Source organism: Natrix helvetica (assembly GCF_964273705.1).
Source record: "Natrix helvetica genome assembly, chromosome: 14".
In the NCBI taxonomy this organism is placed as follows: Eukaryota; Metazoa; Chordata; class Lepidosauria; order Squamata; family Natricidae; genus Natrix; species Natrix helvetica.
This window is the reverse complement of record NC_138564.1, coordinates 5,814,137-5,839,195: the sequence shown is the minus strand read 5'-3', so window position 1 is coordinate 5,839,195 and position 25,059 is coordinate 5,814,137. Positions and strand designations below refer to the sequence as shown.

General features: G+C 43.9%; 1 protein-coding gene across 5 annotated transcripts in view; it reads right to left on the bottom strand.

Moving 5' to 3' along the window:
- The window catches only part of SFSWAP (splicing factor SWAP), a 109,831-nt gene extending 91,526 nt beyond the window's left edge, over positions 1-18,305 (bottom strand). For 2 of the 5 annotated variants that reach the window (XM_081966875.1, XM_081966876.1), the window contains exons 1-4: positions 17,879-18,305; positions 13,357-13,526; positions 12,528-12,662; positions 7,101-7,189 (exon numbers count right to left, since the gene is read on the bottom strand). In XM_081966875.1, coding sequence (XP_081823001.1) covers positions 7,101-7,189; positions 12,528-12,662; positions 13,357-13,526; positions 17,879-18,159 — 675 coding nt within the window. In that variant the 5' untranslated portion in view covers positions 18,160-18,305. Of the gene's footprint in view, positions 1-7,100; positions 7,190-12,527; positions 12,663-13,356; positions 17,743-17,878 lie in introns of those variants that run through there. The other 3 variants (XM_081966878.1, XM_081966879.1, XM_081966877.1) reach the window with 3 other exon arrangements.
- Positions 18,306-25,059: the final 6,754 nt, after the last annotated feature.

Below are 25,059 nucleotides of genomic sequence, written 5' to 3'. Positions count from 1 at the left end.
GTCTTCTAGTCCAACCCCCTGCCTAGGCAGGAAACCCTATACCGTTTCAGACAAATAGCTATCCAACATCTTCTTAAAGACTTCCAGTGTTGGGGCATTCACAACACTGGAAAGACAAGAAGCAATGGGTGGAAACTAATCGAGGAGAGAAACAATCTGGAACCAAGGAGAAATTTCCTGACAGTTAGAAGAATTAATCAATGGAGCTACATTTTCTCCCCAGAGTGAGTTTAATTATGGTTTTGTTATCTTGAAAAAGGAAGATGCCCAGAGATTAGACGATTTTGGGATAGGAAACAAACCATGATCCATCATGAAACTCTTTCATGAAAACTAGTAATATCGGCTAATCTTTGGGAGGCATCTTAGCCCAATGTAAGTCATTCTTGGATTCCAACACTGATGCTGCCTGGGGTTGCTTGGAGTTGGGAGGCTAAAGCATCCACGGGAGCTTTCCATGGGAGAAGCTGCTTTAAGAGGGAGTATCTTTTGGAAGTAGGTTGGCCTTAATCTTAAGACATGTTGAAATGAAGGCTTGGTGAAATTTAACTAGGCTCAGAAAGGCATTCGATCAGTGGAATGTATGGCCTGGATAAACACCTTTAAATGGTGGTTTGGGGTGCTCTTTCTGGCAGTTCCTGGCAGCTACCTCTCCCTGGTGTTCACGGACTCCCATATTTCTCGCTGGGAGAAAGAGCTGCTGAAGAAACTTCATCTACTAGGTTTCACGGAGGATGCTTTGGGAAACTACGACCTCAAGGATGCCCAATTTAGGATAGTCCAACGGCTCGTGGACATTGATTTACAATATCTACGAGCCAGAGCCAATAAAACTTGCTCCCCCCTGACTCTCAACCAAGCTAATAACTATGGATTGAGGATGGCTTCCTATTTTTATACCCTAACCATTCCCAAGTATAGAAGAGCTTTTTCCCTGGCTCGCTTCAATGTCTTGCCCTCAGCACTTCTGGATGGTTGTTACAAGAGGCTCCCGATTAATAAGCGGCTGTGCCCTTGTGACAGAGCCGAGGTTGAGACAGCGGAGCATGTCCTTCTATTTTGCCCTATGTATAGCGCGGACAGATCTAGGTTACTGTCTCTTCCTGAAATCGTCCCTTCTGGACCTGATGGCTATGATTTGTTTGTGCATTGCCTTGGGGATGTCTCCTCGTACATCACCTCTCAGGTTTCCAGGTTTTTCTTGAGAGCTGTGACCATTAGAGGAGAGAGCTGTAACCCCCCTTAGTTGGGCTTTTGGTGACCGGCTGCTGTGTCTCTTTTGTACTGTTCGTATTTTGGTCTGTGACTGTAAATAAAGTATTATTATTAACTAGGGTCAGAAATGTTCTATATCTCGTATTGGATCTGTGAACGTTCACTGGGCACATGATATAAAGCAGGATTTCTCCACCTCTGCAACTTTTAAGTTGGGCTGACTTCAACTCAATTAGAACAATTAATCAGTGGAACAAATTGCCTCCAGAAGTTGTGAATGCTCCAACACTAAAAGTTTTTAAGAAGGTGTTGGATAACCATTTGTCTGAAGTGGTGTAGGGTTTCCTGCCTAAGCAGGGGGTTGGACTAGAAGACCTCCAAGGTCCCTCCCAACTCTGTTATTCTATGCCGCAGTTTTTCTTTCTGTTCGGGTCTCCTTTTCCCTCTTTTGTTTTCCACACTGTGGCAAATGATCTTAAACCTTGGCGGCCAAACACCTGCTCTTTCCCGAGCTTTGCCACTCCAAAAGAGAAAATCAAAAGTGAATCTTTTATATTCCCTCGTTGCAATTACACAGGGCAATGCAGAGATTTTACACAACAAATAGGTAAAGACAAAGACGGCGTGTGTGTATGTTTGCAATTTTATGACTTATGATGCCAAAACGAAGCACGGCTTGGCTTTGGATGAGCAGAAAGCCATCAAACCGTCTTCCATCTGGAATTGCAACAATAAAAGTAACGCATTATTTGTGAACTGTGGTCATCCAATAAGCAGCAGGCTATAGAGATGAACTCTGAAAAAAGCTCCTAGATCTCATGAGTGCAAAGCAAGATGAGAAAAGGGGGGGGGGGGGAAGGGAGAATGTGGCCATGAGAACGGTGAAACGCTCAGAAAAAAAAGGCCAATTTTCTTGCCTCCCCCCCCCCCCCCCAGCTTTTGACCAGAAATCGTCCACATTACAGTTTCATTCTTTTTCAAGATGGGTGCAATTGTAAACGCTTGAGGCAATAAATGACAACTGGAGCTCCTCAACCGTTTTAAGGATCTTAAAACCGCAGACTTTCCATTGTTGCCAAAAGGAAAAGTTGGGGCAATAAATATACCAAAAAGGAGTACGAACCTTGTATAGCAAGCATTTACCAACAAGAACGTTACTTAAAGAAAATACACGGAGTCCTTGACCTTAACAGAACAGAATAACAGAGTTGGAAGGGACCTCGGAGGTCTTCTAGTCCAACCCCAAATCGTGGTTATCTACCCAAGATGACCTATATGTAAACTTCTAATAACATCAGCATTGTTTGCTGTGATGGCACAGTGGTTAGAATGCAGTGTTGTAGGCTAACTCTGCCGACTGCCAGCAGTTCGATCCTGACAGGCTCAAGGTTGACTCAGCCTTCCATCCTTCTGAGGTGGGTCAAATGAGGACCCAGATTGTTGGGGGCAAAAGGCTGATTCTGTAAACTGCTTAGAGTGGGCTATAAAGCACTGTGAAGCAGCGTATAAGTGCTATTGCTCTTCCTTCCTTCCTTCCTTCCTTCCTTCCTTCCTTCCTTCCTTCCTTCCATCCATCCATCCATCCATCCATCCATCCATCGTAGACCAGGGGTTAGAATGCAGTATTGCAGGCTAACTCTGCCGACTGCCAGCAGTTCGATCCTGACCGGCTGAAGGTTGATTCAGCCTTCCCTCCTTCTGAGGTGGGTCAAATGAGGACCCAGATTGTTGGGGGGCAAGAGGCTGACTCTGTAAAACCACTTAAGTGGGGGCTTACAATAGTTTAGTGACTGTTCAGTGACCAGAGCAGTGAAAAAACTGACTTAGGACTGTTTTTCACATTCAGGAGGATTGCAGCATCCCTACAGTCATGTAAATCGAAAATCAGACCCTTGGCAAGGGACTCATATTTATGACGGTCGCAGTGTCCCGGGGTCCCGTGATTCCCACTTTATCTGGATTGGAGAGCTGCCAGGCTGATATCTGCAGAACTTGGCAAGGAGTCTCGGAGAGTCATGAACCAATTAAAGGAACTAATTGTCTCCTGCAAACTCCACTCCCCTTTCGCTCCTCTTTTATTCCCTATGGGAGGGGCCATTAACCAACCACCTGTGCCGTTACTCCTGAGGCAGCCCTTGTTCCTTAGCTGTTCCCTTCTCCTGGCAGCTCTGCGCATGCGCACACTGGGAACAGGCTCCGGCTGTTCTTCTGCCCCACTGATCTCCGACTGAAGGCAGCTGATAACTGTCAGACTTCCCTGGCTCCCTCTCTGCCTCCGACACAGAGCCCTCGTCCGAGCCTTCCCCAGACTCCAGGACTGGCCCAGGTTCCTCCCCAACCTCCTCACTGTCTGAATCTGCTGCCAGCTGCCGTTGACCGCTGGTGGGTCACAACACTAAAGTCATCTAAAGGGCTTCCATAACTGAAAGCAGATTAAACCTGTCCTAACCAGCCTGACACTTGTCTGCTGCATCAAGCCCAGCCGTTTTAAAAGCAGTTGCTAAAATTAGGTGGCAAAATGAACCCACTTCATCCCGTGATTTACACAGTGGGACACAAATTCTGCAACCGTTTTATAGATTTCTTATGCGAGGATCCAATCATGCAGTTAATTTCAAAGGCAACCAGGGAACAATATCGTTAAAAAAAAAAAAAGAACATGGAGCCACCCACCCATTCAAATTTATGTCTCTCTTTTCAAATACCTGAAGCCGATCTAAGATAGACCCCTGCTTTTGTGACAAGACTACGGGGAAAACACTGGTGCTATAGCCACGGGAAATGGCAATTAGACTTATATACCGCTTCAGAGTGCTTTATAGCCCTCTCTAAGTGGTTTATAGAATCAGTATATAGCCCCCCAACAATCTGGGTCCTCATTTTACCCACCTTGGAAGGAGGGGAGGCTGAGTCAACCTTGAGCTGGTCAGGATTGACCTGCTGACAATGGGCAGAATTAGCCTGCAATGCTTCACTCTAACCAGTGCACACCATGGATGGATGGATGGATGGATGGATGGATGGATGGAAGGAAGGAAGGAAGGAAGGAAGGAAGGAAGGAAGGAAGGAAGGAAGGAACGCTGAAGCTGGCCTGGCCGAAATTATCTTGGAGCTTCAGTGCTGCCACACTAGAGCTAAGGGATAGGGAGGGGGGATTAGAGATAGGTGGGGTTATGTAGTCAAAATAAAATACTTTCTCTTGGGAACCAAGGACGTTCTCACATCTGGCCGGAGGAAGGAGGAGTGACGTCAGCAGACCAGCAGATGCTGCTTTGATTGGGCCATGTGACTAATTGTTTGGGATGGGGGGGGGACTTTCTCTTTTAATTAGGTGAAAACTGAGTGACCCTTCAGAGTCGGTTTTCACCAGATACGTGCCAATATAATATTTCCAATAAAGCTATTCTTTGAGGAATCTACCTGCTTCGGAGGGTTTTTTTTTTCTTGCAATGGATTTATTACTTGGAACCCTGACAGGAGGGAGGGAAGGAAGGAAGGATGGACGGATGGACAATAGCCTTTAGATTTATATACCGCTTCACAGTGGTATTTAAAGCCCTCTCTAAGCGGTTGACAGAGTCAGCCTCTTGCAAACCCCAACAATCTGGGCCCTCATTTTACCCACCTCAGAAGGATGGAAGGATGAGTCAACCTTGAGCTGATCGGGATCGAACTCCTGGCAGTCGGCAGAGTTAGCCTGCAACACTGCATTCTAACCGCTGCGCCATCACAGCAAACAATTCTGATGTTATTAGAAGTTTACATATAGGTCATCTTGGGTAGATAACCATGATTTGTTAATAAAGAAGTTTTTTTTTTTAAAAAAGAATCTCTATAGTCATAAACAGGGTGTGTAGCAATAGTAAGGAAATGAAATCCACACACCAGGAAAAAAAACAAAAACAAAAAAAATCCCTGAGAAGGGCTACAGAAGGTTCCCCCCCCCCCCGTCCCCTGGACATCTGAAGGGATTTTTGAGATCTAAGGAGTTCTGTGCCCTCCTCGTGGAATTTAACCTTCTTTCAGAATTTCAAACTACCGAGTTGCTTTGCCCGTATCAAAGGACTTTCATGTTCGCACAGGGCCTGAAATTGCAAAGAGCTAAATCGCAGGAGGAAGACCGCTACCTGCATTTGATATGGTTTTATAATCGTAAAAGGGATCACGTCCTATGCAAATACATCTTTTATTTCTTTCTAAATTATTCCGCAGATGGTGGATTGGAAAGCCGCTAGAGTAACACAGCTAAAATGCAATAACTAGGCAAATGTTGCGCTACCTCTCCAAAATCAGGAGAAACTATAGATGATTTAGATCATAAAATATGAGTTACAACAGAATGATTCAACGAGGAAGAGCCAGACGGGGAAAATAATTCCAAGGCTGTAAATCTTACAGAGAAACTTCAGACAACTAAAATATGGCGGGTTTTTTTTTCCCCTTCACCAAAGCATTGTTATTGCAATTGTTTGGAGTTGGCCAACTACTCTTTTACAATATCAATAGTATCCAACACAGTGCTAAATGTTGAGAAGCTCACTCTGGAATCTCTGTCAGTCAACCAGAGTGACTCAAAAACCGTGGGATTAACTTCATAAGGGCAGTGATTCACTTAACAACTGTGGCAAGGAAGATCTTAAAAAAGGGTCAAAACTCATGCAACAAATATCTCGCTTAGCAACAGAAAATGCTGGGCTCAGTTGTGGTCGTAGGTCGAGGACCATCTATACAGCCTAAATCTGCCAATCTCAATTAATGCAATAGCCCCGTGATGGCGAACCTATGGCAAGCGTGCCACAGGTGGCACGCAGAGCTCTCTCTGTGGGCACGCACGCCATTGCCAGCTGCTCTTCACGGGCACCAGAGCACCGGAAAAGGGCTTGAAAACAGCCCCCAAAATGGCCAAAAAACACCCCACTTTGGGGCTTTTTTCAGACCATTTTTGGCCCGAAAATGGCTCAAAAACAGCCTGAAAACGGCACAAAAACAAGCCTCAAAATGGTTTAAAACACCCTGAAAATGCCCCCAAACCAGCCTGAAAATGGCCCAAAAACCAGCCCGAAAATGGCCCCCAAAATAGCCTGAAAATGGCCCCAAAACAGCCTGAAAACGGCCCAAAAACCAGCCTGAAAATGGTCCCAAAACAGCCTGAAAACGGCCCAAAAACCAGCCTGAAAATGGCCCCCAAAACAGCCTGAAAATGGCTCCCAAAACAGCCTGAAAATGCCCCCAAAACAGCCCCAAAACGGCCCAAAAACCAGCCTGAAAATGGTCCCAAAACAGCCTGAAAATGCCCCCCAAAACAGCCTGAAAACGGTCCCAAAACAGCCTGAAAATGCCCCCAAAACCAGCCTGAAAATGGCCCCAAACAGCCTGAAAACAGCCCAAAATACAGCCTGAAAATGGCCCAAAACAGCCTGAAAACAGCCCAAAATACAGCCTGAAAACGGCCCCAAAACAGCCTGAAAATGGTCCCAAAACAGCCTGAAAATGCCCCCCAAAACAGCCTGAAAACGGTCCCAAAACAGCCTGAAAATGCCCCAAAATACAGCCTGAAAACGGCCCCAAAACAGCCTGAAAATGGCCCAAAACAGCCTGAAAAGTGCCTGAGAAACAGTAAAAAAAATAGGCATGCATGCACCGGCCAGCTGCTCTTTGGGTTTTCCCATGCTCCAGCACATGCATGTTTCGGTTTGGGCACTTGGTGCTGAAAAGGTTCGCCCTCACTGCAATAGCCAGATAAGATATTCGGGGTGCTTTCAGAATTTCAGAATTCGGGGTGAATTTCCGAAGGGGCAGATTTACTTGTTGCCTTATTCAAAATTACAGAAAGGAAGATGCTGCAGATACTCCACGGCACTGGTCTGTATTAAAAACATACTCACCAGTTCCACATCGGAAGGTACGTTCAATCCCACAGGGGCGATAAATGGCTCTTCGTTTTCTTCCGCGCTTTCTGACTTGGTTACAGCCACTATAAATTAGAAGAGGATACGTTGTCATGCAAAGAACGGAACAAAACATCCGTTAAGTTTCCTTTCTTGATGGTTTATTTCTTTTTTCATCAGTATATTTCCAGGCTGCGTTTACAATGCCAATTTCGTTTCATTATCTCTGTTTATTGGGTTAAGCCTGCCTCTGTCGAGGAACACGAATATGTTTTCGCTAACCTGATGGTATAACTATCGCTTAGGAGACCAAGATGCATGATGGGATCGAGCCTTAATGCGCCCCGGCCAAGTTGATGCCTGTTCTGACCGAGGCTTCCCGAGAGCCTGAAGCAAACTCCTTGTCCTGACAAAAGCCCCTTTTATTAATTTACTGTGAATTCTGCTCATTCACCTCCAGCAAAGTCTTTCAAGGGAGGATTTACAGTCACAGACCTTATCTGGCTTGGAGAGCTGCCAGGCCGATCTCTGCAGAACTTGGCAAGGAGTCTCTGAGAGTCACGAACCAATGAAGTGAACTAATGGTCTCCTGCAAACTCCACTCCCCTTTCGCTCCTCTTTTATTTCCTCTGGGAGGGGCCATTCATCATCCACCTGTGGCCTTACTCCCAAATCGACCCCTGTTCTTTAGCTGTTCCCTTCCTCTGGCAACTCTGCGCATGCGCACACTGGGAACAGGCTCCAGCTGTTCGTCTGTCCCACTGATGTCTGACTCTGAAGGCAGCTGATAACTGGCATACGGCTCTGCCCCCCTCTTTGCCTCCGACATAGAGCCCTCATCAGAGCCTTCCCCAGACTCCAGGACTGGCCCAGGTTCCTCCCCAACCTCCTCACTGTCTGAATCTGCTGCCAGCTCCGCTGGCCACTGGCAAGCCACAACAATGCCGCAGATGTTCCACCTGAGCGACATACCAGGGGACATTGCTTGAACAACAAGAACCAATTAAAAGAAGAGTCTTTGAAGAGTGTACACCAGAGATTCAGAAGGTAAGAGCCATTGGAAGGATACAGGCAGCAGGGAGAAATCCATCTCAGTTACAACGATCAGACAGCAGACCTTTCCTTTCTCACTGTCAAGAAGATAAACCCTTGATGCATGTATTTACACAACCAGCAGCTGGTTTTCGAGATAATCCGCACCGCTTTGCTAGATTAATTCACAGGAGTAACTAGGGAGCTGACTGGGATAACAACATTTCATTCATTAATGTCTTTTCTCCGATACCTGCGTGGCTTGTTTTTACAAATCAGTAACTGCAACTCAGCCACTTAAAGTGACCCAAACTCTTCAGTTTTTTTTAAGTTGGCAGCATTCTTTTTCCCATCCACAAGTTATCCCAAACCCTGGGAAAGTGGCTGAAATCACACTGCCTAAATTGGTCCATTCTGTACAGAATTCGGATGGGGGAATCTTAGGGTAGGCCTAATTCTTGTTTTATAGACTAGAATACAATGAAAGTTGGAAGGGACCTTAGAGGTCTTCTAGTCCAATCCCCTGCTCAAGCAGGAAGCCCTGTACCATTTCAGATAAATGGCTGTCCTGTCTCTTCTTAAAAATTTCCAGTGTTGGAGCATTCATAACTTCTGGAGGCAAGTTGTTCCACTGATTAATTGTTCCCACTGTCTAAGGAAATTTCTCCTTAGTTCTAAGTTGCTTCTCTCCTTGATTAGTTTCCACCCATTGCTTCTTGTCCTGCCTTCAGATGCTTTGGAGAATAGCTTGACTCCCTCTTCTTTGTGGCAGCCCTTCAAATATTGAAAGACTGCTATCATGTCTCCCCTAGTCCTTCTTTTCATCAGACTAGACCTACCCAATTCCTACAACCGTTCTTCATACGCTTTAGTCTCCAGTTCCCTAATCATCTTGGTTGATCTTCTCTGTGCTCTTTCTTGAGTCTCAACATCTTTTTTACGTTGTGGCGACCCAAACATCTGGATATACAAGTAGCCCTCAACTTATAAAAGTTCCTTTAGTGACCGTTCAAAATCACAATGGCACTGTAAAAAGTGACCTTCATCCTTACGACAATTTACGGCATCCCCATGATCATGTGATCAAAATTCAGATGATTCATATTTATGACGGTTGTAGTGAACAGTTTTTGTGACCTTCTGACAAGCAGATGTAAGGGGGAAGCCCGATTCACTTAAAAATTGTGCTAACTTCACAACTGCTTAAGTGATTCACTTAACAAGTGGCCAGAACGATTGTAAAATGGGTTCAAACCCACTTAACAAATGCCTCACTTAGCAACAGAAATGTTGGGTTCAACTGTGGTCATAAGTCGAGGACTCCCTGTAGTAACTCTGTAAATTAACTCATTAATTCACAGATCCTCACTAGATGAACTCCCATTAGCCTTCAATTCAATTATCTTCCCGCGTTTCAGATTTTTAAACAACCCCATGCAAGAACTGGGATCTGAAGAAAATATGCAAAGCCACCTCAGAACTCAACTTCTATCTCCTCCAGTTTCTCCAGACACAGCATCAAAAGGACTAGGGGGAAGATTAAGATGGATCTGCTTAACAACGAACAGAGATATTCCGCCCTCGCTTAATACCAGACAAAGCAGATACGACCTTCTGATCTATCCCCAGAATCAATGGAGTTGTACATTCTTCTCTACAAATTCCCAGCGCTTAATTATTAATGGCACACACACACACACACAATTTAATCTGGGGAAGCAATCTCAGAATTGTAATTCAATTACGGGGAAGGGAAGGGAGGCCTCAGATTCAACCCAAGCCGTGCGCGCGCACGTGTATGCTTGTGCACAGAGGATATGTGGGTCAAATTCACTTCTCCCATACAAAGCAAGTCCTAATGGCTCTCCCCAATTGCGCTGTACAGTTCCTAATGCCTACGGCCAACAAATGGGCTCAAATGCAACCATAATTTGTCAGTTGCACGGGAAGTAGGATTCCATTCCTTACCCCAAAGTCAGCAGGGACTACAAACAATACAGCAGACAAACCGATTTAACAACTGTCTTTTTCCCCCCATTTATTTTTAAACAATTCCTGCAATGCTGTTTTTCTACTTCCACTGTCAGCGGGGGAGAGAGAAAAAACAAACAAACATGTTTTGACAGATACTCATAGACGGCTAAGCTGACTACAGGGGAGTTGTTTTAATGATCTGACCCAAGAACATGTGTTTCTTTTTGGCGGCATCGAAAAACCTGTGTGGTTTGATACTACGGCAAGCCTCACCATTACAAGTTCTTAAAAGCATTAACTATGTAATAGCTACTCTTCTACCCATTCTCTCTACACTCAGTCTGGATGGATCTGGGCCACTCAAACTGCCGGAGGAAATAGATCATCATTCAACTTTAATTTAGCGAGAATCCAGCAAAAAAAGAAAAGAAAAAAAAAGGATAACATGACACTTGTAATCAAACACGACAGTCTCGGATATTCCTCGCGGTATGACTGCATAAGCAACTGGTGGCGCGTTTTATTTATTTTTCGCCAACCGCGTTGTGCCTATTACACTGCACAGAAAAACAACGAGCAACCTCAGTTACTAGGGGAGCAAAAATGAATTGAAAATTTGACTTTGCCACGATGCAATCTCCATCCTATAAGGTCCGCAAACCGTAGGCCGCGGCCCACTACCAACTGGGGCGTGTGAGTGGCAGGCTGGCACACAGCCTGATTCACGCAAGCAGCAGGCACCGGTGCTCGCAGCCTCACTCGCGTTCGTTTTAGGCACTGATGCCCGCAGCCCGACTTCCACAAGCAATGGGTGCTGGCTCTCACAGCCCTCCTGATGAGTGGTGGGTACTGGGCACTCGCATCCACACAGCTCACAGCAACCAAGTCGTGCATACCCATCTCTGCTCCTGCCCCTCGTACAAAATCATCCCCAACCCCACGCCTAGGCCACAAACCTGGAAAGGTTGAGGAACATTGCTATAAGGCAACTTAGAACTGCAGAAAAAACCATTACTACCAACTTGCCATCCGTTGAGGACCTGCACACTGCAGGAGTCAAAAAGACAGCTTTGAAAATATCTAAAGACCCTTCGCAACCTGGACATAAATTGTTTCAACTCCTACCCTCAAAACAACACTATAGGGCACTGCACACCAGAACAACTAGACACAAGGAGAGTTTTAAAGCCATCACTCTGCTACACAAAAAAATCCCCTCAACGCTGTCAAACTATTTACTAAGTCTGCATTACTATTACTATTAATCTTCTCATCGTTCCTATCACCCATCTCTTCCCACTTATGACTGCAGCACTGTAACTTTGTTGCTTGTATTCTTATGATCTATATTGATTGCTTCCTAGTATGATTTGATTGCTTATTTGTACCCTGTGACTATGATTAAGTGTTGTACCTTATGATTCTTGATGAATATATCTTTTCTTTTATGTACACTGAGAGCATCTGCACCAAAGACAAATTCCTTGCGTGTCCAATCACACTTGGTCAATAAAGAATTCCATTCTATTCTCTCCTCTCTTCCCTCTCTATTCTATTTCATTCTATTCTAAGGTCTCAAACAAGAAAGTTTTGAAGCAACGAGTAAGACTATTTCAGGAAAAAGAACTGATGAGAATGAGGGAGGTTTCACTTTCTTTGTTGGTTTTAAAAGGATCGAGTAAGCTAATGTTTGTATTACTCACTTCCATGCCAGTTGCAAGCGACTTAAATATACAAAAGCTCTTTCAGCCTCTAAAAGATACTACATTTTACACTCGAAAGCCAGTTTGGTCTAGTAGTTTAAGGCACTAAGTCAGAAACCTGGAAATCACAAGCTGTAGTTCCACTTTAGGCATGAAAAGCGGCTGGGTGACTTTGGGCCAATCGCCAGGAGACTGGTGAGTTCTAGTTCTGCCTTGGGCATGAAAGCAGGGTGGGTGACTTTGGGCCAATCGCCAGGAGACTGGTGAGTTCTAGTTCTGCCTTGGGCATGAAAGCAGGCTGGACGACTTTGGGCCAATTGCTAGGAGACGGTGAGTTCTAGTTCTGCCTTGGGCATGAAAGCAGGCTGGGTGACTTTGGGCCAATCGCCAGGAGACTGGTGAGTTCTAGTTCTGCCTTGGGCATGAAAGCAGGCTGGGTGACTTTGGGCCAATCGCCAGGAGACTGGTGAGTTTTAGTTCTGCCTTGGGCAGGAAAGCAGGCTAGGTGACTTTGGGCCAATCGCCAGGAGACTGGGGAGTTCTAGTCCCTCCTTAGGCATGAAAGCTGAAGAGACATTTGTTTCGTGTCCAGAGGTCCCCGAACTGAGGGATTCAATGCCTTTCATCAACAGAACTACAAAATCCCAGCCCACCCCAATGAGTTTTCCCCCAAGATATATAAAGAAAGCGATTTTCCCCACAGAAGTTCCCTTACCTTTGGTCTTGAACGGCTGCTCCTCTTCCTCAGTGGGTTCTGAGGGATCGTAATAATCACTACTGTAGGTAAATCCCACGGCATTATAGGACCCATCTTCGGCCAAAGCTTCGCTCAGCCTCTTATATTCTTCCTCTTGAAGAAAAAAGCAACAGGCAATTAGAAAAAGGGTGGAATCATTTCAATACAGCTAATTTTCTTTTTTCTTTTAAAAAGAACAACACGTAATTCGCCCTAACATTCACACGCAAACGTTACAGCAAATTGACCTAAGCGGGTCGTGTATGAACATTGATATTTCTGCCCATACGCAAAAAAAAAAGGGCAGAAAATAGGAGCTTTCTTTCGTCTGCTTTTTTGGGGGGTGGGGTTTGATCTTGGTTTATATATTTTTTTAAAAATTTCCCCTGTGGAGATAAGCGTGAACGTCATTTCTACTCAAAACACAGAAGAAAGGAGGAAAAAAAAAAGAGACATGAACTTTTTCGATGATACAATACTGTTAAAGGAGAACAGTTAAAAGAGTGCGCTCAATGCTCAGCCTGCCCTCAAAACGTGGGGGCAGCAATTCGGGGTGGCTCTACATATAAACTATCCTGAGGTCCTCAGATACGCAAAGACGCTCGTTTTTTCGAATCCACTGGATTACTGTCAAAATAATATCAGAAAGAGTGAGTATATAATGAGTGGGAAACAACGATATATATATATATTCTTTTTAAGTTACACGAGACTTTTTTTTCAAAGGAGAAAACAAAAACCAATTTATTTATTTTTTTCAATTTCAAAACGCGTGCTATTCTCAGGAAATTGTCCTAGATTTTTATACCTTGCCTTGCCTCTTCCTCAAGCAAGTCCGTACGCAAGGCTAAATACCTCTCTTCGTCACAGAGAGCTTCGATTCGGGCTTCCTCTTCGGACAATTGGTAATCTCTGTTCCAGGTGGAATATTCGGCGTCGTACTCGGAAAGGTCGTGCAAGTGGCCACGCCCATCGTATCTGCAACAGGAAGAGGAGGGTCAGCCAAGGGACTTCGGGCTCAGCTTCCTGCCAAATCTATCGATACTTACCACCTATAAAAGAACCACCTACTGAATTAAATGAGGGAACCCGTTAATCTGACTCAACGCTCCTGACCCACTTCCGCCAAAAAACAAGCCCCTTTGGGAGTTACTGATTACAATTAAAAGCGAACTATCTAAAAAGAGGAACCGTCTGCTATGCGTCCTTACCGTTTGTGGTTCAAACACTTAATGACCCTGGCCAACATATGTAACGGCTATGTAACAAGAGGGAATTTATTTATTTACTTTTTCCTGCAAAGGCAAATTACTTACATTTACACAAACCCAAGTACATAAATACCTATCCGTAAGAACCAAACGGTGGGTAATTCCTCGCGTCTTTCTGCTAGTCTTGCATTCTCAGAAGAAATCTTCACCAAAGAAACCTGGATCCATTGGAGGTAAAATCATGGCTAGGCACGGCCCCTAGCTATATGCGGCTGAGGAAAGAAGTCCTGGGTTATGTGATAGAGAGACACACAAACATAGGAACAGCAACATTGGTGCAATTTAAGGAGGTTCTTGGCAGGAAACGCTCGCCGATCCCCTGAACTACATATCCATCGTTTTACGTTGGGGTGTTTCTTCCATTTGGTCACTTTTTAAAAAAAAAAATTGTCTGTGTTTGTAAGCCACTTAAGTATTTCTTTGAGCTAATAATTTTGTCAAATTTTTTTTTGCATAATCTGCGCAAGTCCGGTAATTAAAAGAGGATTAGGCTGAGACTTAAAACTATTTTCTTTGCGGCTGAGAAAATATGAGTAGAAGGAAGCAACCGAGTCCATTCCACGAGAGGTACGTGGAATATGAAGTTTGGTTAAAAGGCTGGTTAGATGAAAACTAATGTAAGTGGGAGACTTTATTTTTTAAAAAGAATGAGACTTGTGAATAAAAAGGCAACTTTCTTCTAAGATGAAATCGTCTCAATGCCATGATTGCTTCCTCAAAAACAAACAATTCCAGAGAGAGCAAGGTAAAAAAACCAAAACAACTGCTCTGAAAGATCATCAATCAATAATTTAGAGCCAGTTTTCTATAATGACTAAATCTATCAAACCTCCTTAATTTACAAATGTAAAATAATAAAAGATCATGAGCATATGCATAGCTTGCTCCTACCATTTTTACACTTTTCAGCTAACTTGCCCTATCAGAAACTGTGAAAGAGCATTGGCTGATACTTGCTATTGCTTTGACTGATGATGGCGATGATGAAGCTGAATTATCAAACCCATGTTTAATTTACATTTTAATTTGATTCCGGGAAGTCGCAAAATATCGCCACATAGCCCCATACAAGACATGCCATGGCGTTACCAACAGTAAGTTTTTGTTCTGAATGTTATAAAGAAAATTCACTTTTAAGGTTTCACCAAAAATCATTGTTAATGAGTTTTGTATCGTTCCCGGTAGGGCTTGATTTGGGAATTGGGACCTTACAAAGGTTGTGTACAGCAAAAATAAAAATGGAAGAAGCAAGCTCTTACAATATGCCACACACTCTTTTCAAACCAAAGCCTTCAGACTCTCTTTGCTTTACACTAGGGGGATTGCGCTAACAACAATGGCATTTCAATCCCTTTGGCTTTCCATTTTTTTCACTAAAATGCCAATAGAACTTCCAAAACAATGAGATTACCACCAGACAAAGAATCCACCTGTCAGTTTTAGCTTTAAATAGCAGGAGTCCCCAAGCGTAACAGCATTACAGGAACCATTATCTAAATTCTGTACCATTTTGTGGTAATAAAACGAGTTTCCATGAAGCTACAAATACTATTAAACTAAACAGCTGGAACATCTATCTACAAATCAATGAAAACCAAGGTTTTTTGCCAGAAGCCGTACAAGTGTAGCCAACACACGCAACAACTTCCATCACGCTAAATGTGGCATCGCTGCCCTAAAGTGAATTAGAATAGTTGGAATTCGGAAACCAAGGTTCTACTTTGTCAAACGTGAAATCCCCTGGAGGATTTTAAGAGTCAAGTCACTAAACCTCAGTTTAACCTTCTCTACAGCACTATTACAAAGACTGCTATTATGCTGCTCCGAAGAGGGGGGGGGGGGGGAACCGCAACAAAACAAAGATTCATCAATGAATTGTAATAGGGAAGGATGAGAATGCAAGAATTCAACCTGTACAGGCCATTAACCTTGGAGTGTAGCTTTACATCACTTATTGGAAACTCAGGCAGAAAAAAAAATTAGCCTGGGCCAAAAAGTCATATTGCATAACAGATCACGGGGTTAACTTTACCACTCTAGAGAGTACGTTTTTTGCTGGGATTCAGAGATGCAAATAGTTTTCCTTTCATTTGTAACAGGAGTCATTAAAGACTTTGGTTTGAAAAGAGGGTACTTGCAAGCCCAGTGTATATAGGATCCACTCCTTCAAGGTGGAGGGAATGTAAACAACGCAGCAATCCTCTGCCAAGGAGGAAGAGAACATTGGGGAGGCGTGGAAGGGACATCTAGATTTATCTAGATCAGGTAAAGCCCGGAGGCAAAGCTTTCTAGATTTATCTGGATTAGATAAACCATGGAGCTTTCCAGATTTCCAAAGCTGGCTTTGCTGGAATCTAAACTTATAAAGTTTATAGTTTTTTTTCTTTAAAGATGTGCTGTGCCTTGACTAACTCAGCAGACAGAATTCAAAGGAAGCTCTTAATCTTTTTTTTTTTTGATAACTATTATAGGAGCCATAATCACACCCAACTTCAGAGGAGTAGCATGCTGGTCTCTTCCATCAAAAAACAAGCCAGCATCACTTTGAAGGTAGGTAGATTTCATGGTCTAAACTAAGCCATTCAGTCAAATATGTGAAGGATTTATTTTAATTGGCGGCTTCAGTATTAAAACCACACTATGATAAAATAATCTTTTGAAAGCTGCTTTTACCAAATCAAACTTTTTACATGTGCACCCCAAAAAAACAGCAGCCTTTTTGGGGAGACATCTCTATCCAGGCATATCATAAACAAACTATCATAGGTAATTAATCCAATACATGATTTCTGAAAGCTACTCAGAAGCTATATTTGCAGATTTTTTTTTTAAAAAAAGTTGAAATGTGACTTAGCACTTCCACTAATAAGTTTTTTTAAAGGTTACACTACATTATATTTATGCCCTGGTATTACAATCCAGTGATGGCAAGATTTATTATTCACCAAGAACTTGCAGTAACAGCTCGAATTATATAATTGGATTTACACAAAAACAAATACTGTCCAATATTATGTGGTAACAACAACCTAATACACAAAACTTTTTTTTTAAACTGGTAATCTTGGGAATTCCTTCTACAATAGACTAACAGCTGAATGGAAGCAACAAAATTCAAATTTTATTTTATTTTATTGGATTTCCAATTCTGTTGGAATTATGGAGCCTTGGCAGCCATCTCCAACACTGGACAGACGGGCCAGTGGGAGTTGTAGTCCAGCATGTACAGATCACCAGGGAGGCAGAAATGGATGATGGGAGTCGTAATTCAGCACATCACAGATATTTTAATATGCTGCCTATAGATTACAAGATTTATAACCCTGTACAACAAAATGGAAGTAGTTAGGATGTAGGGTGTGCAGAAGCAGCCAGGGATACTGGATGGGGATTGTAGTTCAACATATCCCAAAATCATGAGCAGGAGGGACGGGAGATGTAGTCCAGCCTGTGTGAAAACAGCCAGGGATGCTGGATGGGGATGGGAGTTGTAGTCCAGCCTGTCTGAAACCAGACAGGGAAGACAGATGGGGATGGGATTTGTGGTCCAGGCTGTCTGAAATCAAAGATGGGGATGGGAGTTGTAGTCCAGCCTGTCTGAAGCCAGACAGGGAAGCCAGATGGGGATGGGAGTTGTAGTCCAGCCTGTCTGAAGCCAGACAGGGAAAACAGATGGGGATGGGATTTGTGGTCCAGGCTGTCTAAATCAAAGAAGGGGATGGGAATTATAGTCCGGCTTGTCCAAAATCAGACAGAGAAGACAGATGGGGATGGGAACTGTAGTCTAGCCTGCCTGAAATCAGAGGAGCACGCTGGACAAAGATGGGGAATTGTAGCCCGGCCCTCCTCGTGGGAGAAGGCAGGGATAAGCCTTTCCTCGCCTGGGCCCTGCTCTCCCGCGTCCTGCTTGGCAGAGGATCCCCTGCAGACCCCCCCTCCCCACTTCCCACCCTCCCCAGAGAGCCACCAGGAGGGCGAGAGGACCCTCAGAAGGAGGAGGAGGAGAAGCACAACAACAAGAGCAGCGATAGTCGGGCGGGGGGGTTGCTGTGCACCGACCTATCGATCATGATGGAGGCCTCGCCCATCCAGGGGATCAGGTGGCGGCCTTGCTCCTGCTGCAGCGCCTTCTCGTCGTCGTGGAACAGCTTGCAGGCGTAGCCGAAGACCAGCAGCTCCGCGCGGCCACCGACCACCGCCCCGCCGCCTCCTCCACTCCCGCCTTCGCCGCCGCTCGGGCCGCCGGGCGAGGCCGCTGCCGCCGCTGACGGGAGCGCTCTCGCGGTCCGCCCAGCTGGCGCCGCCGAGGCCTCCGTCCCGCTCGGCCGCCCGGCGTACATGGCCAGAAGGAGTCGCCGCTCGAAAACCGGAGAAAGAGAAGGAAGAGGCCGCCTCGGCGTCACCTCACCGCCGCTCCGCGCAGGGCAGCGGCGGCCGAGGCTTCCCTGACGCCGCCATCAGCCGCCAGAAAATGGCGGACGACGACTTCCGGCCCGAGGACGGGAACGACCGGAAGTGTTTCCCGCGGCCGCAGCAGATTCGAAACGACCTTCTCGGCCGATTCGTCACGCGCTGAGGCGGTTTGATTGGGCGCGGGGCGGGGGGAGAAAAAAAAAACCGAACCGGGCGTTTTGAATAAGGGCAAAGCGAAAAGGTTATGGATGGGGATTCATTGAAGGTTTAAAAAAAAAGACGCCACGGGAAGTGGCGGCGAAAGTGCGACCCAGAATGGAAAGTCCGGAGAGGAGCAGGGGAAGGAAAAGGGGGCGGGGTTTCAATGAAGAGGGGGCGGGGTTTCAATGAAGAGGGGGCGGGGTTTCAATGAAGAGGGGGCGGGGTTTCAATGAAGTGGGGGGGGGGAGTGTCAAAAGTCTTTGGTTGTAATCAGATTCAGAGTTGCAGATTATGTTCTTATCTTCTTATATTGTGCTAAAAAGACAATACTTCCAAGTCTTTTTAGCACAGAATAAGAAGATGACAACATAATCCTTTTCTTTCTCCCCTTCCTTTACTCTAGATTTTGTTCCCTTCCATTTTTTCCTCCCCATTTTCCCACTATTTTCAGAATCAGAGCTGGAAGGGGCCCTTGAGGTCTTCTAGTCCAACCCTTTCATTGATGCAGCTTAAGGGCTTCGTTGGCTTTTTAGGCAGCTGCAGCACACTGGCGGTTTAGCACATTTTTTCCCCAATCAAAATAGAGCTGGAAGGGACTTTTCAATTTAAAACCTACAATAATAAGAGTTGGAAGGGACCTTGGAGGTCTTCTAGTCCAACCCTCTGCTTAAGCAGGAAACCCTACACCACTTCAAACAAATGGTTATCCAATCTCGTCTTTAAAAATTAGTGTTGGGGCATTTGGAGGTCTTCTAGTCCATCGGTCACCATTTGTATCAAAAATACAAATACAAATTATTTGTATTTTTTATATTGCACTAAATGCGATTTCTGGTTTTTTTTAATTCATATTAGTGGTCTGCGGGATTTAAAATTATGAATTTAGTGGTCCCTGAGATCTGAAAGGTTGGCAACCCCTGTTCTAATCTGCGCCCCCTGCTCAAGCAGGAGATCCTATACCATTTCTGTCCAGTCTCTTCTTCAAAACCTCCAGGGATGAAGCTTCTGGTGGCAAGTTGTTCCACAGGTTAATTATCCTCACTGTTAGGAAGTTTCTCCTTAATTCCAGGTTACTTCTCTCCTTGATTCCATCCATTGTTTCTTGCATTGCCTCCTGGTGCTTTGGAAAATAAATGGACCCCCCCCCTCTCTCTATATATATATTGTATTTCATATCCTGATAATAAAAGTTTTTAAAATGGAAAAGTGTTGCAGATTGTGTTTATAGTGTTATTATATTTATGGCAGCAGTGATTGATGGCTTTATGGGCTTCTGTAGTGATAAGCAACAGTACTGCTGTATTAGTTCCCAAGTGAAGCTGTTAAATTTTTGCATTTCAGAAAGAAATTCAACCAATGAAGTCTTTGTCTATGGAGATTCTTGGTCATCCAGGCCAGGGTTGTCCGAAAATTGCTTTTTTTCCTCAACAGGCAACTGGACTTTCTTGTTTTTCTTTGAAGACATTTTGCTTCTCATCTAAGAAGCTTCTTCGGTTCTGACTGGATGGTGGGAAATGGAAGGATTTATATTATTTGCAGGCAGCTGATCATTTGCATCCTTTTAGAGAGTTGTTGAGGCTACCTGGAGGTTTTTCTGTGTTCTCAGGGTCACCTGAGTAGTGCAAGTGGGTGTGGAGCAATAGTGGTCAACAGTGAAGGGACAGGAAGAGAGGACCAACGTCGCGATGCTCCAAGACCGCAGCCGATACTTTTGCCACTGGGTGATCCAATCGGACCTAAACCGTCCCACAGAGACGGTGAACAGGAAGAATGCGTCTTGCTGATCTCAGGGAAAATCCCTGATTGATCCAAGAGAAGTTCTTCAAGCCAGCAACAAAAAGTCCAGCCACCAGGCTGATGACGTCAGGGCGGCTCCAAAATGGAAGGATACGGAAAGAGAAAGTGTTTCCAGCTGGTGAGGAATTTTTACCGTTTTAAAAGAGACTGCCTATAAAAAACTTAAAAGTTAATTTAAATTTGAGAACAGAAGAAATAAGCGGCGGAATTAAGCTTTGAATGGTTTTGGACAGTGGGTTATCTTACTTTTTAAATGTTATTTTCATGGATGGAATTTATGCAAGCCTTTTAAACCAAATGGATTAAGTTTTCTTCTTCTTTTATTATTATTATTTTTGCAACCTATGGACTAAAATTCTCCTTCTTCATTACTGCGCATCTTCATTATTATATATATATATATATAATAGTGAAGGGACACAGGGCAGAAAAGATTCTGAAGCCAAGAAGGCTCCACACCCATTTGCACCACTCAGCTGACCCCGAGGACAAGGAAAAACCTCCAAGTGGCCTCAATGACCCTCTAAAAGGATGCAAATGACCAGCTGTCTGGAAGGAGTATAAATCCTTCCATTCCCCACCATCCAGTCAGAGCTGAAGAAGTTTCTTGAGTTGCCTTATATTAACATGATCTGATGCTAAGGAGTTAGACATTCTACTCCCCCTCCCCACCTGAAAAGAACTCTGTTCCGACTGCCAGTTGCCTCACATTCCGTTACCTCAGTTCAAACTGGCAGGTGTTCCACTCCTTCACTCAGGAGCAGTCTGGGGCTCCTTACAATACTATACCTCACCAAAATGTCTATGCCTTCCATCTATGAAATGGCTTCCAGACTCAAGGCGGCAGGAGCGATATTCCCTTATTGTCTTTCAATCACCGACCACCACTGAGCCAATGGATTGTGAACCTAATTTCTCCTGTATAGCCCAATCACATAGTTTTGTCACGAACCACGAGGATCCAGCTAGTATATATATGTTTATGGAACAAACAAAGGAATATTAGATGGATATAAAATCCCTTCCTTGCATTCAGTGGATTGGCCTCGCACTTAAAAGCTGCTTCTTGATTGAACAATTGTAGGTTTAGGTGATTTGCAAATATTGGCACTCAAACTCTGCATCTTATGCCAGTTTGCATTTTCAAAGCCTGCCAAAGCATAATGTTGACTTAAGAATAAATTTCCATTTAGCCTTGTCTGCTTCTTTTGTGCCTTTTGTGTCCTACACTGAATTGTTTTCCCATCTGCTTTTTTGGGGGGGGAGGAGGAAAAGAGGAAAAGGCCGTTTTGGGGAAGAGTGGGAGAGCAGGATAAATTCTACTTCATCGCTTGGATATTAGGAGGAAGTTGAAACAAATAGAATAGGTTGATCTCTCCTTGGGGAGGCCACCCTTGAAATATTGCGTCCCCTTCTGATCCCCATGATACAAAAAAATATGTTGAGACTCTAGAAAGAGTGCAGAGAAGAGCAACCGAGAGGATGAGGTGACTGGAGGCTAAAACATGAAGAACGGTTGCAGGAACTGGGGATGTCTCGTTTAATGAAAAGAAGGAGCAGGAGTGACATGACAGCAGTGTTCCAGTATCTCAGGGGCTTCCACAAAGAAGAGGGAGTCAAGCTATTCTCCAAAGCACCCGAGGGCAGGACAAGAAGCAATGGGTGGGAACTAATCAAGGAGAGAAGCAACTTAGAACTAAGGAGAAATTTCCTGACAGTGAGAACAATTAATCAGTGGAACAGCTTGCCTCCAGAAGTTGTGAATGCTCCAACACTGGAAGTTTTTAAGAAGATGTTGGATAACCATTTGTCTGAAGAGGTGTAGGGTTTCCTGCCTAAGCAGGGGGTTGGACTAGAAGACCTCCAAGGTCCCTTCCAACTGTTATTCTATTCTATTCTATTCTATTGTATCCTATTCTAACACTCACAACAACACTGCAATGCTGGACTAGGGGCAATTATCATGTCCCCTCTAATCCTTCTCTTCATGGGGCTAGGTATACCTACTTCCCTTAGCTATTCAGTGTACGATGAATAGGGTAGGATAGGGTTGGGTAGGATAGAATAGAATAGAATAGAATTCTTTATTGGCCATGTGTGATTGGACACTCAAGGAATTTGTCTTTGGTGCAAATGCTCAGTATACATACATAATAATAAAATATAATACATTCATTAAGAATCATAATCACTTAGTGATAGTCGTAGGTTACTAATAAGCAATCAAATTGTACCTAGAAACAAATAAAATGATATATTGTTGTAAAGATACAAGCAACATGGTTATAGTTATAAGTGGGAAGAGATAGGTACTAGGAAGGCTGAGAAGAATAATAGTAATACAGTCTTAGTAGATAATTTGACAGTGTTATGGGAATTATTTGTTTAGCAGAGTGATGTCATTCAGGGGGAAAACTGTCCTTGTGTCTAGTTGTTCTGGTGTGCAGTGCCCTATAGCGTCGTTTTGAGGGTAGGAGTTGAAACAATTTATGTCCAGGATGTGAGGGGTCTGTAGATATTTTCACAGCCCTCTTTTTGATTCGTGCAGTGTGCACTGTACACTGCACGAGTCAATGGAAGGCAGGTTACTAGTAATTGTTTTTCCCCCTCCAGTTCTGATTATCCTCTGAAGTCTCTGTCAGTCTTGTTGGGTTGCAGAGCCAAACCAGACAGTTATGGAGGTGCAGAGGACAGACTCAATCATTCCTCTTTAGAACAGAATCCGCAGCAACAAAAAGAAGATTTGGGGCCTGGATTCCGGAGGCTAAAACATATGAAGAATAGTTGCAGCAATTGGGTAATGTCTAGCTTAATGAAAAGAAGGACTATGGATGACATGTTAGCAGTCTTCCAGTACTTGAAGTACTGTCACAGAGAAGAAGAAGCTGATGCATTCTCCAAATCAGGAGAGGGCAAGACAAGAAAGTAATAGAGGGAACCTTATCAATGCATGGTCCAATCCAGAACTAAGGAGAAATTTCCTGACCATGAGAACAATGCAGCAGTGCCTCCAGAATTTTTGGCTGCTCCACCATTGGAGACTTTTAAGAAGAGACTGGATAGCTCCATCCAACTTTTTCTTTTAAAGAAGAGACTGAACAGCCTCTTGAGCAGGGATTGGACTAGAAGGCCTCTAAGGTCCCTTCCAGCCCTGTTATTCTATGTTCTTTCAAGATCAAGGAAGAAGATTTGCTGAAGAATGTGAATACGGAGGGGCTCTCTCTTTGCGCATTTGAGATTTTCCAAACTCTTTTTTTTTTCATTTCCCTTTTCAATCACGTCGTCTCTTCCTCCCGTAGCCATTGGCCTGTGAACTATTTCAAACAGGAGGACAATGAAACTCACCAGCATGACTCCGAAGTGTCGCATGTGTTGATCAAACAACCGCTAGGAAATGAAATTTGTTTGAGCTACCTCTGAACTAGCCCCCTCCTGGGGTTGTTGAATTGTATTCTCCGCTTTCTCCTTAGGGTCTTAGAAAGAAGCAACCTGAGAAAAACCATGGTTTAAATATTGTACTAAACCGCTTTCTTTTTGAGCAAGCAGAATGAAAACCACAAGTTAAATCATATATATATATATATATATATATATATATATATATATATATATATATATATATATATATATATATATATATATATATATATATATATATATATATATATATATATATATATATATATATATATTTATATCTTATATAAAAGGGAAACAGTGTGCTCCCTCCCATATTTGGGCATACTAAGTGCTTTGACAAAAGAAAATCACCTAATCATTCCCCTGGCTCTGCTGATAAGGGGGGGAGAGCTTGTGGCTTAGAGGTTAATACAACTGCCTAATATGTAAAAACAGCCCAGGCTTGAATCCCAGCAAGGGTATGACTGGCTGATGAGAGCTAAATAGCTTGAAATAGACCTATACTAGTCTCCCTTCATTTATTTATCAGCAAAAAATAATATTCTTTTTGCTTATATACAACAACAACACCCTACCATCCTTTGGATGCAGTTCTGCCCTATGAAGACATAGCCAGCCCGGTTCGAATGCTGAGGACCCCGGGAGAATTGCCTCAAGATATGAACAACGAGGAACAAGCCGGGCCAGTTACAAGATCACAGGTAAAACAACAAATGAGGCTGGTTAATATATCAGATGCGCCTGTGAGGTGGAAGAAGAGGGGGGAGGGGAAGGAGGAAGCCAAACAACATCAGACAACTCAGCGTTATTCCCTGGGGATGAGCAGCCCAGCTGTACTGGATAGGGGAGGAAGGAATAGGAGCTAAACCCCCGTCGATTAGCATGCCTGATGTAAAAACAACAAAGCTAATTACAGTCGGGAGGCGGGTGGACGTGCCTATCACGCACAATGGCCAAATTGATTAATAGCGTATAAAGGCAAATATCTCTTTAATGGTTTTCACACTCTGACGATGTTAGCGGAGGCTAATGAAAGCTAAGTGAGCAATACATTTTAAAGTTCTGGAGATCACAATGTCTGTTTCTTCTTTTAAGTATATATATATAAATGTGTGTGTGTTCCAGCATAACTCTGGAATGCCTCGAGCAATTTCAACCAATGTTGGTACACACATGACTTACTTTTTGGAAACAAATACTGTGGGGATAAGACACCCCTAAAAACCCCCGGGGTGTGTGTTCTGTTAAGATACAGCCTGTTGTGCCTTAAAATGGCTTCTACTGCACTGCCATAAAATGGATTCTACTGTACAGTGCAGTGGAGTTGCCATGGTAACGGCTTCACAGTACTCTACAAGGGGGCTCCCTCTGGTAAGGGGGAAAATTCCAACAAATGATAAATTACATTT